General features: G+C 36.2%; 1 protein-coding gene across 1 annotated transcript in view; it reads right to left on the reverse strand.

The window, feature by feature from the left end:
- Positions 1-16,610, reverse strand: part of LOC145320206 (uncharacterized) — a 106,024-nt gene that overhangs the window by 8,453 nt on the left and 80,961 nt on the right. The window contains exons 34-44 of the mRNA XM_080162645.1: positions 14,985-15,069; positions 13,137-13,166; positions 11,923-11,988; positions 8,339-9,000; positions 7,549-7,950; positions 7,056-7,153; positions 5,968-6,044; positions 4,850-4,891; positions 3,767-3,868; positions 2,600-2,669; positions 1,737-1,800 (exon numbers count right to left, since the gene is read on the reverse strand). Coding sequence (XP_080018771.1) covers positions 1,737-1,800; positions 2,600-2,669; positions 3,767-3,868; positions 4,850-4,891; positions 5,968-6,044; positions 7,056-7,153; positions 7,549-7,950; positions 8,339-9,000; positions 11,923-11,988; positions 13,137-13,166; positions 14,985-15,069 — 1,698 coding nt within the window. The remainder of the gene's footprint in view (positions 1-1,736; positions 1,801-2,599; positions 2,670-3,766; positions 3,869-4,849; positions 4,892-5,967; positions 6,045-7,055; positions 7,154-7,548; positions 7,951-8,338; positions 9,001-11,922; positions 11,989-13,136; positions 13,167-14,984; positions 15,070-16,610) is intronic.

The following is a 16,610-nucleotide window of genomic DNA, read 5'->3' on the forward strand; positions in this document are numbered from 1 at the left end:
GAAGGTAGGGGTCATTATTATAGTGATCTCGTAGTCAAGGTATGATACGGAGGTGTCATTATTATAGTGATCTCGTAGTCAAGGTATAATAGAGAGAGGGGTCATTATTATAGTAATCTCGTAGTCAAGGTATGATAGAAAGGGGTCATTATTATAGTGATATCGTAGTCAAGGTATGGAAGGGAGGGGTCATTATTATAGTGATCTCGTAGTCAAGGTATGTTAGAGAAGGGTCATTATTATAGTGATCTCGTAGTCAAGGTATGGAAGGGAGGGGTCATTATTATAGTGATATCGTAGTCAAGGTATGGAAGGGAGGGGTCATTATTATAGTGATCTCGTAGTCAAGGTATGTTAGAGAGGAGTCATTATTATAGTGGTCTCGTAGTCAAGGTATGATAAAGAGGGATCATTATTATAGTGATCTCGTAGTAAAGGTATGGAAGGGAGGGGTCATTATTATAGTGATCTCGTAGTCAAGGTATGGAAGGGAGGGATCATTATTATAGTGATCTCGTAGTCAAGGTATGGAAGGTAGGGGTCATTATTATAGTGATCTCGTAGTCAAGGTATGATACGGAGGTGTCATTATTATAGTGATCTCGTAGTCAAGGTATAATAGAGAGAGGGGTCATTATTATAGTAATCTCGTAGTCAAGGTATGATAGAAAGGGGTCATTAATATAGTGATATCGTAGTCAAGGTATGGAAGGGAGGGGTCATTATTATAGTGATCTCGTAGTCAAGGTATGTTAGAGAGGGGTCATTATTATAGTGATCTCGTAGTCAAGGTATGATAAAGAGGGGTCATTATTATAGTGATCTCGTAGTCAAGGTATGATAAAGAGGGGTCATTATTATAGTGATCTCGTAGTCAAGGTATGGAAGGGAGGGGTCATTATTATAGTGATCTCGTAGTCAAGGTATGGAAGGGAGGGGTCATTATTATAGTGATATCGTAGTCAAGGTATGGAAGGGAGGGGTCATTATTATAGTGATCTCGTAGTCAAGGTATGTTAGAGAGGAGTCATTATTATAGTGGTCTCGTAGTCAAGGTATGATAAAGATGGGTCATTATTATAGTGATCTCGTAGTCAAGGTATGATAAAGAGGGGTCATTATTATAGTGATCTCGTAGTCAAGGTATGGAAGGGAGGGGTCATTATTATAGTGATCTCGTAGTCAAGGTATGATAAAGAGGGATCATTATTATAGTGATCTCGTAGTAAAGGTATGGAAGGGAGGGGTCATTATTACAGTGATCTCGTAGTCAAGGTATGGAAGGGAGGGATCATTATTATAGTGATCTCGTAGTCAAGGTATGGAAGAGAGGGTCATTATTATAGTGATCTCGTAGTCAAGGTATGGAAGGGAGGGATCATTATTATAGTGATCTCGTAGTCAAGGTATGGAAGGGAGGGGTCATTATTATAGTGATCTCGTAGTCAAGGTATGGAAGGGAGGGGTCATTATTATAGTGATATCGTAGTCAAGGTATGGAAGGGAGGGGTCATTATTATAGTGATCTCGTAGTCAAGGTATGGAAGGGAGGGATCATTATTATAGTGATCTCGTAGTCAAGGTATGGAAGGGAGGGATCATTATTATAATGATCTCGTAGTAAAGGTATGGAAGGGAGGGGTCATTATTATGGTGATCTCGTAGTAAAGGTATAAAAGGGAGGGGTCAATATTGTAGTGATTACTCAGCATCAATCTTAGGAAGATCTATTTTACCTCCTTGAAGAAAGCTTGGTTTTCATCCGGAATTTCTGCTTTTTCTGACTTTTCATTCCCAACTCTACATAACATTCTCATTATAAATTTTCAGGGATAAGACAATGGACGATAAAGTTAACTACATCCATATTGTTGATTTAACAAATTTACCCCATATGAAGTCAAAAATTAGCCCTGTGGCGTAATAGAAATGTGGGAGATGAGAGGAGAAGTGGGAAAGAAAAAAGAGATGGATAATCCCTAATTTCTATGACGCCACATAGCGGATTTTTTAGACAGTATGTAAAGATATTATGTAAAAAAATATATAAAAAACTATGGGAAGCAGGAGATTTTAACAGGTAAACTTTACTACCGTAGATAATTCAACATTATGCATCGAATAAAACATTTTATTATGTCTTATTCCTATATTTTTTAGGCAAAAAGAAATTTTAAAAAATATTTTACAATTACATGAAGTTAATGATTCATATAAAAAAGGAAAATATACTTATGGACTTTCTAGTAATAATTATAGAAATGCTACGCTTTCTATGCATATTGCACATAATTCCAAGTTTGAAATCGATGGGACAATTTTAACATACCTAAATAACGATAATTGATATCTTTATGGTCATAAAGACCGATTCTAAATATAGAAAAGTTTCGCTTTTATACATTGATTACTTTTTTCTATAATAATAGTTATTTCTCGCATCGTATTATAAACGGCTTTCCGCGGATATAGGATGTACATTGTACATTTCTATATTCGTAGAAAGCTGGATATAATACGATGCTAGACATAGTTTTTTCGTATGGATGAGAACCGGTTCCTATCCGCCGGATTCGAATGAATACGAGAAAAATGTTTCCTGAAAGCTTCCATAGATTTTGAGCTTGGATGTCGGATCAAAGAGTCCCTTTCCACTAGAGGACGTCGACCTGAATTAATATTTAAATCAGGATCACAGGGGATAAAACAATGGACAACAGATTGAAGTGCATACCCAATTATGAATAAACAAAATTACCCCATTATTAGATTTAACTAAAGACACTGATATTTAACAACCTATCAAAATTTAACACAAGACCCCAAAATTTTGGAGTAAAACTTTGAGTACCAGTGTAATTAACAGTCTAATGTCCCCAAACTCCCTCGGCTTTACCCCTAGTCTTTAAGATATTTGCCCACCGAGAAGATTTTGTTAAGCTACCATCTTTATCTTTTGATACAAAAACGACCATTGCATATTTTTAAAGATTCATCGAAATTTTTAAAATCATTTGTGATTCATCAGATTCTAAAAGACAATAAATATAATAGGAGATTACGAATTTAAATAATAAACAAAACGAAAAGATTTTTATAGTGCCTATAAAAAATGACTTTATACTGGCCTATCAATTGGTCAATTAAAATGAATACTGAACTTTCATTTGTAAATTAGTCTTTGTAATTGCCTATCATTGGAAATTTGAATTTTTTTATCTTTAAAAGCAGTTTAATATTGGCAAAGACTTAAACATTTTAAATTATAGGTGTTCACCGTGGATTTACATTATTAAGAATTTTTTGGTGCATCTCTGAACCGAATCTTGTAGGAAAAATCCGAGATATTGTTGAAAAAAATGTTATAGACCAACTCTTAATTCCTCTTTTGGAGGGGATATTTTTTTATGGCAATTTCTCTTGCCCTTTCCAAAAAAAAAACACACAGTCGCCCATATATAAAATATCCTCTAACTTTGATATAGGCAATAATAGCGCATGTTTGGAAGATCGATGTTTAAAGTCCCTCAGCAGATTATGACGTCATACGATAGAATAGCCAATGAGAAGCCAGTATACACTGTAATTGACCAATTGTAAAATCTAAGCTGGCCTCTCATTGGTTATTTTATCGTATGGCGTCATAATCTGTTGAGGCACTTTTAATCATCTTCGCATGTTTGATATAGCGATTATTTTGGCTGAGATTCGAAACTGCACCACCTTTCGAATGAATTTGCAATTAGAGGGACGAAATTTGCCCTACCTCTAAGATGACTGTTTCTGGGTAGCCTGTTGGAAAAGCTATGCTTGGGTGTACCAGTCGGAGAGGTCGTCTTTGAACCCGGCATGCTCATTGTACCTCGTCCTTAATATAAGAGAAGTTAGCGGTTTTCCTTAAAGTGGAGTACAGAAACTTCCCCCTTATCTTGAAATAAAATTAAAAAAAAAAGAATGGGGGGGGGGGGGGTTGTGGGGGGGGGTCATATATTTGTTTTTTACTTTATGCCAGGTTGGGTTAGGTTATATTAGGTAAAATATAACTTCGTTTAAAAAGTACCCTTTCCCTTAATTTTCACTTTATTTATAAAGACAGAAGTGTATGGGGTTTTATGTTTCACTAGGCACTTTGAGGGAAAGCATCAAAACGTTTTTTGGATGATGAAAAGAAAACAAAGTATTGGGTTTCGTTAGTTAGGTTAGGTAAATGTTAAGGATTGCCCCACCGGCTTAGAGCCTCCCGCAGGGGCTAGAGATAGGATAAAATCTAATGTAAAAATACGACGAAACCCGTTAATTCGTTTTCTTTTCATGATCCATTTTTTAATCAGTATTTAAGATGTTCGTCCGTCCGTCTATAAGAAACAGAATGAAGGAATAGTTTTTTCTTTCATCGTATTATAAACGGCTTTCCGCGGCTATAGAATGTACAATTATAAGATTAAAACTAGTTTTAATCTTATGATTGTACATTTCTATATTCGTAGAAAACTGGATATAATACGATGCTAGACATAGTTTTTTCGTATTGATGAGAACCGGTTCCTATCCACCGGATTCGAATGAATACGAGAAAATGATTTCTGATTTTCGAAATAGAAAGCTAAAATATTTTAGTGAAGGTTTTTGTACTTCTTCAATTAATATAAACAAAATTGCCCCTATTGTACAAAAAATCATTGGTAGAAAAGTTTGACCCTAAAGGTTTGTTAATATTCTATAAATAAACCCAACGTGTTTAAGCCAACCAATGAGAGATCTTGTTTGGGTACTAGTGAATATTACAGCCCAATGTCCCCAATTGGTAATCATCCATTAAGTGGTCTGCGCTACTAAAAAATAATCTCACCAAAGAGTCCCCCAATGAATTCTGAAGTTTGTGAAGCAATTCCTAAAATAATAAAAATAATAATTATTCCATGTATGTTAAGTTTCTGACTGTTTGACTTTCTATCTAACTTTCTTCCCAGCTATATACATATCAACCATTCTTTCTATCTGTTATTTGATCTGACTATTTTTCTGTCTGTTCTGTCTGTTTGTCTGTCTGTTTGTCTGTCTGTTTGTCTGTCTGTCTGTCGGTCTCTCTCTCTCTGTCTGTCCAGTATATCTTTCTACTTGTCATTATGTCTGTCTTTTTGTCTACTTTATGTCTGTCTGTCTGTCTGTCTGTCTGTCACTCTCTCTCTCTCTCTCTCTCTCTCTCTCTCTCTCTCTCTCTCTCTCTCTCTCTCTCTCTCTCTCTCTCTCTCTCTCTCTCTCTCTCTCTCTCTCTCTCTCTCTCTCTTTGTCTGTCCAGTATATATATAAATCAATTATTCTTTCTACTTGTCATTATGTCTGTCTTTCTGTCTACTTTATGGATGTGTGTCTGTCTGTCTATTTATCTACCTATGGTTCTATCTAGGTGTCTGTCTGTCTGTCTGTATGTCTGTCTGTCACTCTCTCTCTCTCTCTCTCTCTCTGTCTGTCTAGTATATATCTATCAATTATTCTTTCTACTTGTCATTATGTCAGTCTTTCTGTCTACTTTATGGATGTGTGTCTATTTATCTATCTAATGTCTGTCTGTTTGTATTTCTGTCTGTCTGTCTGTATGTATGTTTGTCTCTTTTTCTCTCTCTCTCTTTTTTGGCCTGCATGTCTATCTGTCTATATGTTCACTTCTATCTTATATATCTTCTAACTAATTATCTATTTATATAAACATATACGTACTGTCTGTCTGTCAGTCTGTCTGTCTGTCTGTCTGTCTGTCTGTATGTCTGACTGTATGTCTGTCTGTATGTCTGTATGTCTGTATGTCTGTATGTCTGTATGTCTATATGTCTGTCTGTCTGTCTGTCTGTCTGTCTGTCTGTCTGTCTGTCTGTCTGTCTGTCTGTCTGTCTGTCTGTCTGTCAGTCTGTGTGTCTGTCTGTCTGTCTGTCTGTGTGTCTGTGTGTCTGTCTGTCTGTCTGTCTTCACCTGAAATATCTGAAGTCATGCCAGAGGAGAAGAATCCAGAATTTGGCGCATCCTCATTTAAATTTCCATTTATACCACTAAAATTAAAAACAGTTTTTACAAATGTTTAATTGTATTTTTTAATGCCTGAAGAAATTACTGTTCATGAATTAAGCTTTCTTTTGCGGAGGGCTCTAACCCGGCGGGGCCCATTTCCAAACCCTGCGGGACAATCATTAACATTTACCTAATCTAACCTGTAATAACCTATCAAAAGCTTTTGTGATAATACGAAGAAATCCGCTACTTCGTTTTCTTTCTATGATCCAAAATTGTTAATAAAATTACTTAAATGTAAGTAGCATTATCAGAAAACCAAAGCTTTAATACGATTTTTATGATTCCGATTCCTATAACTCTCAGGTACTAGAAAATCTGCATATAGTTGCAAAAATGGTCAATTTATAATTTACTAATATAGATTCCAAGCACGATGAGGCACAATAACTTAATTATGACAAAATTAATTTGTTTTTTTTTTACAAAAGTAATGTGTTTGACTGGCAAAAAGTTTGGGGGTAAAATTAATTTTCATCAGGTTACCCAACACTTGAATATTAAGCAAGGATGACAACATCCATAAAAGCGAAGCTCTGAAAAAAAGGACAAGAGTGTCATAACAGAATAAACAGAATAATAAAGTCTAAACAAAATTATTTGCAAAACTGCTTAAATATATAATACTGTTTAAAGACACTTTTTTAGGCCTGATTATAGAGATGCTTCACTTATAATATTTGACATTGTTATAATAGGAATTAGTAATTCAAAAATCAGATTAATAGGATAATTTTAACATACCAAAATTTGTTGTCAAAAAAGTAACAAAGCAGCATGTTTTAAATTGACGTAAGGACCTTCTGGTAATGATTATTGAGTTGCTGAGCTTTCTAAGTCATACCTAACTTTTACAGGAACCATCATGCAAAGTTTGAAATCGATAAGACAATTCTAACCTATTTAAATTAACGAAAAGGGCTCTCCGTTACAGACGGACGGACCCTATGTATAAAAAAGCTTCGCTTATAAAAATGCATGTATAGATTTACCTTGGCAACGAAGTGTCCTTGTTATTATCATTTAAATTGCTCATAGCCGGCATGGACATCTGTTTCTCGTAAATAAGATCTTGGGGCAGTTGAGAGTCCTGTCACATTTTGAAATTGCATTATTTATAAAGAAAAGTAGGGGGGGGGGGGCTCGATCCTCTTTCCATTTAAGTTTTAAAAAGAAAAAAGTAAAGATTTTTTTTGGTATGGGGGTGATTTCTCCTATTAGACCTAAAATAAGCGTCACTGTAAGGAGAACCTTATCGGCTAAGCTCGGTTAGCGAAATTCTTAGCTGCACACAGACTGACATCCTATTACTTTTATATGCGGATTAATGTTATGGGTTGCTAATACCCCCCCAAAAAATTAAAAATGTATGTCTGTGTGTCCTTTACAATCTTGCAAATGTTTTCACTTTAAGCGAAGACATATTATACATATAAATATTGTTCCTGTGTAAGTTTTAGGCTATTTTTTGGTTAAAAATATTGCATAATTTTCCTTTTTGAGATTATTATCTTCATTTTTACTCTTCTCATCTTTGCCCAACTCAAAATCTTTGAAAGGTTTAATTGGCTTGAAGTTATCATCAACACTGGAATCATACTGTCTCTTCTCAACATTTGCATTGCATTTCGCGGGCTTTTCATGATCAGCTGATGACATGACATCATCGTTTGATTTGGCCAATGAGAGTTCAGGCTCAAGGGAGTTGTGATTGGATGGCTTGCTATCATCCCTTATGTGGATACTTTGGGGACGTTGGTATCCTGTATTGTGATTGGCTAACGCAGGATTCATTCTCATTGGATGGTTTGGAGGTGGGTCGTCGTAATTGGTCAAATCAAAAACTGGTTTTATCTGAGGCGGTTGCTGCGACTGGTACTGTTGGGCCTGAAAATAAGACATAACTTGTACATTTTACAGTGCCTATAAAAATGACGTCTTACCTGCCTACCATTGGTCAATTAAAATGTATACAGGCATGTAACTGATAATCTAATCTGTGTATTGGCCTATCTTTGGTCATTTTTGTAGGTTCTATAAAGAGCTTCTACAAAATCAAAAAGAGTGACTAGTCAAATAATGTGTTGAATTTAAGTAAGACAATAGATGAAAATAGTCCGTACATCCCGATGTATGATAAGCAAAATTGACCCTTTAGAAGAAAAACATGGGTGAAAATGCTGAAAATTTAAACAAACAGTTCAGGATTTAAGGAAAGTTTTCTCCTTAGTATTTACAAAAAAAACCTGACGATTAATTTGATAAATTGAATTACCTGCGGACAATTAAACTGGTTTTCTTGTTGAGTAGAATTTTGTCTTCTATTTCCCCTGCCGCCAGAAGGATGCCTCTGGCGGTTCGGGCGGGACGGATGCTCATTTGTTGGCGGCGGAGGCGGATATTGTATCCGCTGGTCCATTGCACCCGGTGGCAAGTGTGCATTGATCAGTTGCGGCGGCGGATAATCAGGCGGATTAGTATGATACATTTGCGGATTTTCTCTGACAGGATATGTGGGAGCGCGACGGGGTTGCGGCATTCGCGGCACTGGGGGCAGTTGGTCATGAATATGATTATATTGATTTACAATAGACTTTTGGTGATTTAATTGTGCTGGTAATGAATGATAATTCTGAGGAATATTTTCTGGATGATTTTGCTGAAGATTTGTCGGATAATTTAGTTGACTTTCTTGGCAATTTTGCGGATTTTCTTCAAAAGTTGGAGGATTTTCAATTTGATAGCTTAACGGATTTTCTTGATATGGTTCTTGATAATCTTCACTTGATGCTACTTGTTCTTCATTAATCGCAACCTCTACTGTTTGACTTTCAGTTGAGTCAATAACTTCATCGGATTTTAATGTATCGTCAGTGGCTGTTGGGGGTGAAATTGATGTCTTGTCGGGTTTGTAATTCGTTTTGTCCACAGATTCACCTATATAAAAAATATTCAAAAGCTAATGTGAACATCATATTTGAAGATTAAAAATAGACTTAAACCTCCCCAAGACATAAATCTTAAAATAAATAGCCTAAAACCATCCGGGGACCTATGGGAAGGTTACCTAAACTAAATTAGGTTTAATTGTTATTGAATTCTTGAGGTTCTGTCAAAAATAACCTTACTACTTTTTAAAATAGGATTTGTTACTGGGAAGCAGCTTATAGTGCCTAATAAAAAATGGCGTCATACAAAACAAATGACAGTACACATTTTACCATTGTTCAATTACAATGTATACTGGCCTATCATTGATTGGTCATTTGTATTGTATGACGTCATTTCTATTAGGCACTATAAGCTGTTTCGTTACTATGCCTGAAAGCTGCATCTGCAAACGATTCAACATTCAGCAGCTGCGAGTAGAATAACATTTACTTTAGGCAATCCGCAGCCGCCAATACAGCGGCTAGAAAAACTGCAGAAATGCGACTGCTGAGCCCTAATTTAATTTGTTCAATAATCTACTGAAAAGTCTAGAAAAAAATATTTAATGAGAAAAGTTTTGAAAGTATGACATTTTAACTAGGGTTGGGCCGGGTACTTTTTTGGCCGGATATCGGATATCCGGTTATCCGGCCAAATTACCGGATATCCGGCCGGATAACCGGCCAAATTACCAGATACTAAAGAAGCAAAAAAAAATTTCTTCAGAAATCTTTTATAAATTTATATAAAGTTAAACTTGTTCAGAAAAAATGTTCTTCTAGCTTCAATAATAAGAAAATTATAGCCATTTAAAATTTTAAAAAGCAGAGATTTTTGGTGTAAAGTATAAAAAATTATAGAGCCGGATATCCGGCCAGATAGTTTCAATATCCGGTATCCGGCCGGATATTGAAAATGGCCGGATATCCGGCCCAACCCTAATTTTAACATTTTAGAATTATCTTATTTCAAAGAGATTTAGGAGAATTTATACTTTTCTTTGCAAAAAAAACTAATTCATGAAAAAACAAGGATGACAACATCCATAAAAGCGAAGCACTGAAACGGTAGGACAAACGGACATGAACACTTGTATAGTGTAAGAACTGAATAATCAGAATATAAATGTATAAGAGTCGAAGCAAAATTGTAAGTAAATTTGTTGAAAAACTGCCTAATACAGGATAATGTTTGTGGACATACTTACATTTTTAGGACTTGATTATAGAGTTGCTTCGCTTATAATTTTGTACTTTGTTGTCCCAGGAATCAATATACCCAAAATCAGATCAATCGGATAATTATATCACATAAAAATTTGTTATTAAAAAAGTAGAAAAATCAACATGTTTAAAATGGACTCACGGACATTCTGGTAAGCGAAGCTTTTCTATAATTAGGGTCGATCCGTACGTCTGAGACAGATAGCTTTTTTGTTAATTTAGGCATGTTAGAATTGTCCTATCGACTTTGCATGGTTATTCCTGTAGTAGTTAGTTATGATTAAGAAAGCGTAACAACTCTACAATCATTACCAGAATGTCCGTACGTCCATTTTAAACATGTTGATTTTTAACTTTTTAACAAAATTTTTTATGTGATCTAATTATCCGAATGTTTTTGGTATACTGATTCATGGGACAACAAAGTACAATATTATAAGCAAAGCAACTCTATAATCAAGTCCTAAAAATGTAAGTATGTCCATAAACATTATCCTGTATCAAGAAGTTTTTCAACAAATTTACTCACAATTTTGCTTTGACTCTTATTCATTTAAATTCTGATTATTCAGTTCTGCCACTATACAAGTGTTAATGTCCGTGTGTCCTATCGTTTCAGAGCTTCGCTTTTATGTATGTTGTCATCCTTGTTTTTTTACTGTTAATATCTTACTAATTACTGAACCGATTATTTTTACATTTTAGGGAAGCTTTATGTAAGTTTAAGTATGGGCTTTGACTATGATTCTGCACAACCAATACAAAGCCCCTAAAATGCTAGGATAACAGCCGCTAGTGACAAAAATAAACTAAGAAATCAGGAAGTAAGGGAATGTAGGGCTGTTTATTACACTAGTCCCCAAAGTTTTATAATAACGCTTTCTTATTCGATGGTACAACATCTTTGGAGATTTTAGTAGACTTTTGATATGTTGGTTCATTAAGTTGAGTATACAAAGGGTTCAAACTCTGATTATAATCTACAGTAGATGTTATTTTGTGTATCATCATTGGGGATGTGCATCAATTTATCGGCCATTATCTTATCCCTTAATATCCCTGCCAAGAAATACTGTTTGGCCAAGTTGAAATACAATTTTGAAAAAGGTTTGAACCTCAAACAAACTATATGCATAACAAACGTCATGGCATTCCTACATTTTTACCAAAAAATCCTCTTTCTTTCATTTTTAAACACCCCTTTCCTAAATGCTAAATGAATTTATTTTTGCTTCCAGTCAGATCTAATAAACGGCAAAATAGACTTGTCTATTGTTTTCAGTATTAGTGTGTCCAGATTTTTAAAAAAAATTTTACCTAACCTATACAGGAATCACCCTGCCAAATTTGAAAATAATATAACAACTCTATCAAGCCTAAATTAACGATCAAAGCTATTAGTTACGGATGGACCGACACAAAATATAGAATAGTTATTTCTCGCATCGTATTATAAACGGCTTTCCGCGGATATAGAATGTACAATTATGAGATTAAAACTAATTTTTTTAGCACCGAGGTGCCGAAGGCACCGGCAAAAAAAACTGGTTTTAATCTTATGATTGTACATTTCTATATTCGTAGAAAGCTGGATATAATACTATGCAAGACATAGTTTTTTCGTATGGATGAGAACCGGTTCCTATCCACCGGATTCGAATGAATACGAGAAATCATGTTGTTCTATTAGAACACTTTAACTCACCTAGAGACTTAATTAGTGAACTTTTCTTTTCCAGGGCAGTTTTAAAATCTCCAACCATTCCCATACCTTCATAAGCATTATCCTTTTTGGTCAATTTGCCCTACGGTTGGGCCGGATACTTTTTTGGCCGGATACCGGATATCCGGCTGATTTCTAATGCCGGATATCCGGTTCCGGCCGGATATCTGGCCAACCGGATATCCGGCGCCAAAAATCAGCCGGATATCCTGTAACCGTATAGTTTTAATATCCGGTATCCTGCCGGATATCCGGCCGGATAACCGGCCAAACCGGATATCCGGCCCAATTCTAATTTGCCCCATTGAGAGTGAGGGACCAATGGGCTGTTCATATCACTAGTCCCCAAAGTTTTATGATAACGTTTTCGGCTTGTATCATTAAGTTTCAAGTATTTAAACGTTTCAACCAATAATTTTAACCTTCAGAATGAAGGGGTAATTCAGTGTATGATCTTTGTGGATGTAAATTAATTTATCGGCTATTGTCTTATCCCTGCCCCCACCCCCTCCAAGGGATATTAAGTGGAGGCTTTGTTTATGTACACCCTCATTTGCGAAAATTAGCCTTTTGGTGCCATCCCGTTTCATTTTTGGCAGCAAATCTTTTCTTTAAATTAGGTAATGTCAAGGGTATGGACAGTGGCGTGCGAAGCACTTTGTCTAGGGGGGGGGGGGCATTTTGAAGATTTTGCAAAATTTTGCCCCCCCCCCCCTAAATCAAAGTGCCCCCAGGCAAAACGGGGCAATTTTCAACATTTAGGGGGGGGCCAGGGGGGGGGGGCGGTGGCTGGGGGGGCAGGGGGAGGGCGTTTTGGTCGCTAGGGGGGGGGGCGATTGAACCAAATGCCCCCTTCGGTTCGCACGCCACTGGGTATGCAGAACCCACCCCCAGTCATAAAATTTTAGAAGATGATTAAAGTTCCTCCACAGATTATGACGTCATCGAATAGCTAATGAGAGGCCAGTATACACTGTAATTGACCAATGGTTTATGCTGGCCTCTTCTTGGTTATTTTATCGTATGACGTCATAATCATCTTAAAAATTTTACCACTGACATTTTTTTCGTGGGAAGGGAGGGGTTGATTTGTTCCTCTTCGAAATAGAAGTAAAGATTTTCTTTTGATACTGTACTTAATCAAAGAGGATCATGTATAAGGGGTTGTTGAAACATAAAGGATAATATTTCCATGCCTTTTCTCATTCCATCCAGCCCGTCAAAAGTTTCCTGTATTCCCAAAACACACATCAAAACTCAGGTGTGGGGGGGGGGGTCCAATCACATCCTCGTATGCATCACATTGTATTTTACGACTAGCGAATTCAGGAAAGAGAGCGAGGGGAAGTTGAACCTCCAATTTAAATTTTGGTTTCAAATTGAAATAAATGAATTTTATCTAAGGTACCTCGACCAATAAGAAGCGTCACTATAATGCAGAACCATGTCGGTTCAGCGGTAGACATCCTGTTACTTTTGCAGATAAAAATATCGCGAAATAGATAGCACACCTAAAACTCCAACATTAAGTGCATAATTTTTGTTTTACAAACTTATAAAAGGCAACTTTGAAAATTTGCACGCTTTTTTATATTTTTTTTCACAAAGAAAAGCCTTTCAAATCTTAATTTTTTAATGGTGGCTTTGCTTTAAAGATACATCTAATCAAGCATACTAGAGACGTTAAACATAGAATATAAAAGTTTGGGATCAGCTGCAGTTCACGGTAAAATATTCCTGGTAACGAATATTTCCAAAAAGCTATGAATTTTAAAGGCTGCTAGCTGCCAAACGGCTAAACGTACAGATCATACCCGCACACCATTTTAAGCGGCATAAGAAGGTCTACAAATAATCTGGAATAGCCAAGATCCAATGATGCACAGGGAAAGCTTCACTGAAGAAAAAACGCGTAAAATAGGTCTTTTTTGCGCATTTCTTTGCACTGCGAGATAATTATGCATTATTGATTTATGGCTATTCCAGATTATTTGTAGACCTTCTTATGCCGCTTAAAAAAGTGTGCGAGCATGATATCTGTACGTTCAGTTGTTTGGCAGCTAGCAGCCTATAAAATTCATAGATTTTTGGAAATATTTGTTACCAGGAATATTTTACCGTGAACTGCAGTTGATCCAGAGTTTATTTTGTAGGGTGAATGCATTTGCCCATCAAATACATGAAAGTCAATACTATTATATAAAGTATTTAGAAAGGTTTTTTTGTATGAAGCTTAAGATCTCAATAACTTTTGAATTGATTGGGTTCTTTTTTTGGGTAAGCTTCACATAGGTCCCATAATGGTTTTAGGCTACTTGAATCCGCTAGTACTATTTAAAAGAATGAATTAAAAAAGTTTTTCAAGCAAAAATTGGTATTATCCTCTTAGAAATTTTTTTTTCAATAATGAAAATTTGAGTACCCACCCCCCCCGGGCCCCCCCCCCCCGACAGCGAACTATGAACTCTGGCCGCAGCGCTCGGCTCCCTAGCCTGCCTAGCCGCAGCGCTCGGCCCCCTTGCCTGCCTAGCCGCAGCGCTCGGCCCCCTTGCCTGCCTAGCCGCAGCGCTCGGCCCCCTTGCCTGCCTAGCCGCAGCGCTCGGCTCCCTAGCCTAAAACCTAACCTAACCTAAAATAGTTGTTCGTCGGTAGTCGGGGGGGGGGGGGGGGAGGGGGGGGGGGGTACAAAATTGAAAAAAATTGAAAAAAAAATTTCTAAGAGGATAACGCCCAAAAATTTATTGTATTGGCATTTAATTAGCCCGAAAACTTAGTAACCGATATACAAAAGTAGTAGGATATCTATCTTTTTATTTTCTACTGAAGATCTTGCTAACCGCTAACCGATGAAGATTCTTGTAAGGTTGAGACATCGCCCATAGAATTTATTTTTCTTTTAAAAACTAAAGATACATTGATAATGGGGGGGGGGGTGTCGACTCCCCTTAGCATCTCAAGTTCCCATAGGTGCTTCCACGAAAGTTGACGCTCGTTACAAAATAAAAAAAAAATCCGCGAAATTAGATTTTTGTTGATGTGTGTTTTTTCCTTGTTTTTGATGACTTTATTCTTGCTCGCCTCCACAGCTGATTCCAAGTTCTCAGCTGCCCGCTTCGCCTGCTTCGTAAACTAAATGAAATAACAAGGATCAATATTTTATATGAGACACGGCTTTGGACACTTTTAGTCAGGAAACAGCCAATTTAAAATCAAATAAAGTTACTTAAAGTTGTTATTTTATACAATTACAAATGGGGGAGGGATTTTTTTGTTTTTGGGGGGGTTTGGGTTGTCCCATCCCCCAAAAAAATAGCCTAAAACCACCACAGGACCAGTAGGTATATTCCCTGAAGAGTAGAATTAGATCGGTTCAGTGGTTACCGAGATCTTAAGCTTCAGACGGACGGACAGACGGACAGACATCAAGCTACTTTGTTTTTTCCTAAGGTTCATTATACATCAATCCATTTTTTCAGATTTTTTCTTGTGTACCATAAATCATTCTATAAAAGTAACAGGATTTTCCTAACCTAAGAACCGATATGGTTCTCCTTTACAGTGAAGCTGTAGATCCAGGTCGGGTTTATAACTATTTTCATAAGAGAAATCGACCCTCAAAATTTGTACCCCCCCCCCCCCCCCCCGATCTTTTTTATCTTTTATTTTTAAATCTAAATTTAGAATTCCCTCAAATACTACTATATATTATACTAGCGGCTACGCCCCCTACAGGCCTCTAGTGGCATTTAAATGTTTTTATTTTATTTTAAATATCTAATTTGAGAAATAATTTGTCTATGTTGATCAGCTGTTAAATTCATGTCTCTACACAGCGACACTATGCGGCGGGAATATTTTAAATTATTTCGATTTTATTGTGATTTCTCTTGGGAGGGTGGTGGTACCCTCCCCCAAAATAGTTATAAACCATCCCGGGACCTATGAGAAGCTACCCTGTTCAGGAGAACCCGATCGGTTCAGCGGTTAGCGAGATCCTTCGGTACAAACACACAGACACACAAACACATAGACATCCTGTTACTTTAGTATAAGGATTCAAATCGTTTGAAGATTAATCTATAGTTTATTTGCTCTATGTAAATAAAGAATAACTAATTATACAGTTCTATTGAATAAATATATTCTTTGATAACAATTTACAAATGGTTTCTTAGAAATATATCAAAATTCTATAGAAAGAGTTAATAATTCATGTTAGAGTTGTCCAATCGATTTCAAACTTGGCATGGTTATTACAGTAGTAGTGAGGTTAAATTTAGAAAGTGTAGCAACTCTATAATCGTTATCAGAAAGGCCGTACGTCCATTTAAAAAGTGTGGATTTTTAACTTTTTAAACAACAATTTTTCATGTGATATGATTATTCTATTCATCTGATTTTAGAAATACTGATTCCTAGGACAACAAAGAACAATGTTTTCAGCGAAGCATCTCTATAATCATGTTCTATATATGTAATTATGTCCTTTAACAGTATCATGTATTTCTGCAGTTTCGAAACAAATTTACTTACAATTTTGTTTAGATTTCCTCATTTTATATTTTACTTCATCAGTTCTGACACAAGTGTTAATGTTTCGGTATGTTTTTCTTGTATTCCCTGGCAAGTTCGAACCCATTAATCCCTGTTTCCTTACACCAAATTTCCTA

Source organism: Acartia tonsa, chromosome 5 (assembly GCF_053477335.1).
Source record: "Acartia tonsa isolate MP-2025a chromosome 5, ASM5347733v1, whole genome shotgun sequence".
NCBI lineage: Eukaryota > Metazoa > Arthropoda > Copepoda > Calanoida > Acartiidae > Acartia > Acartia tonsa.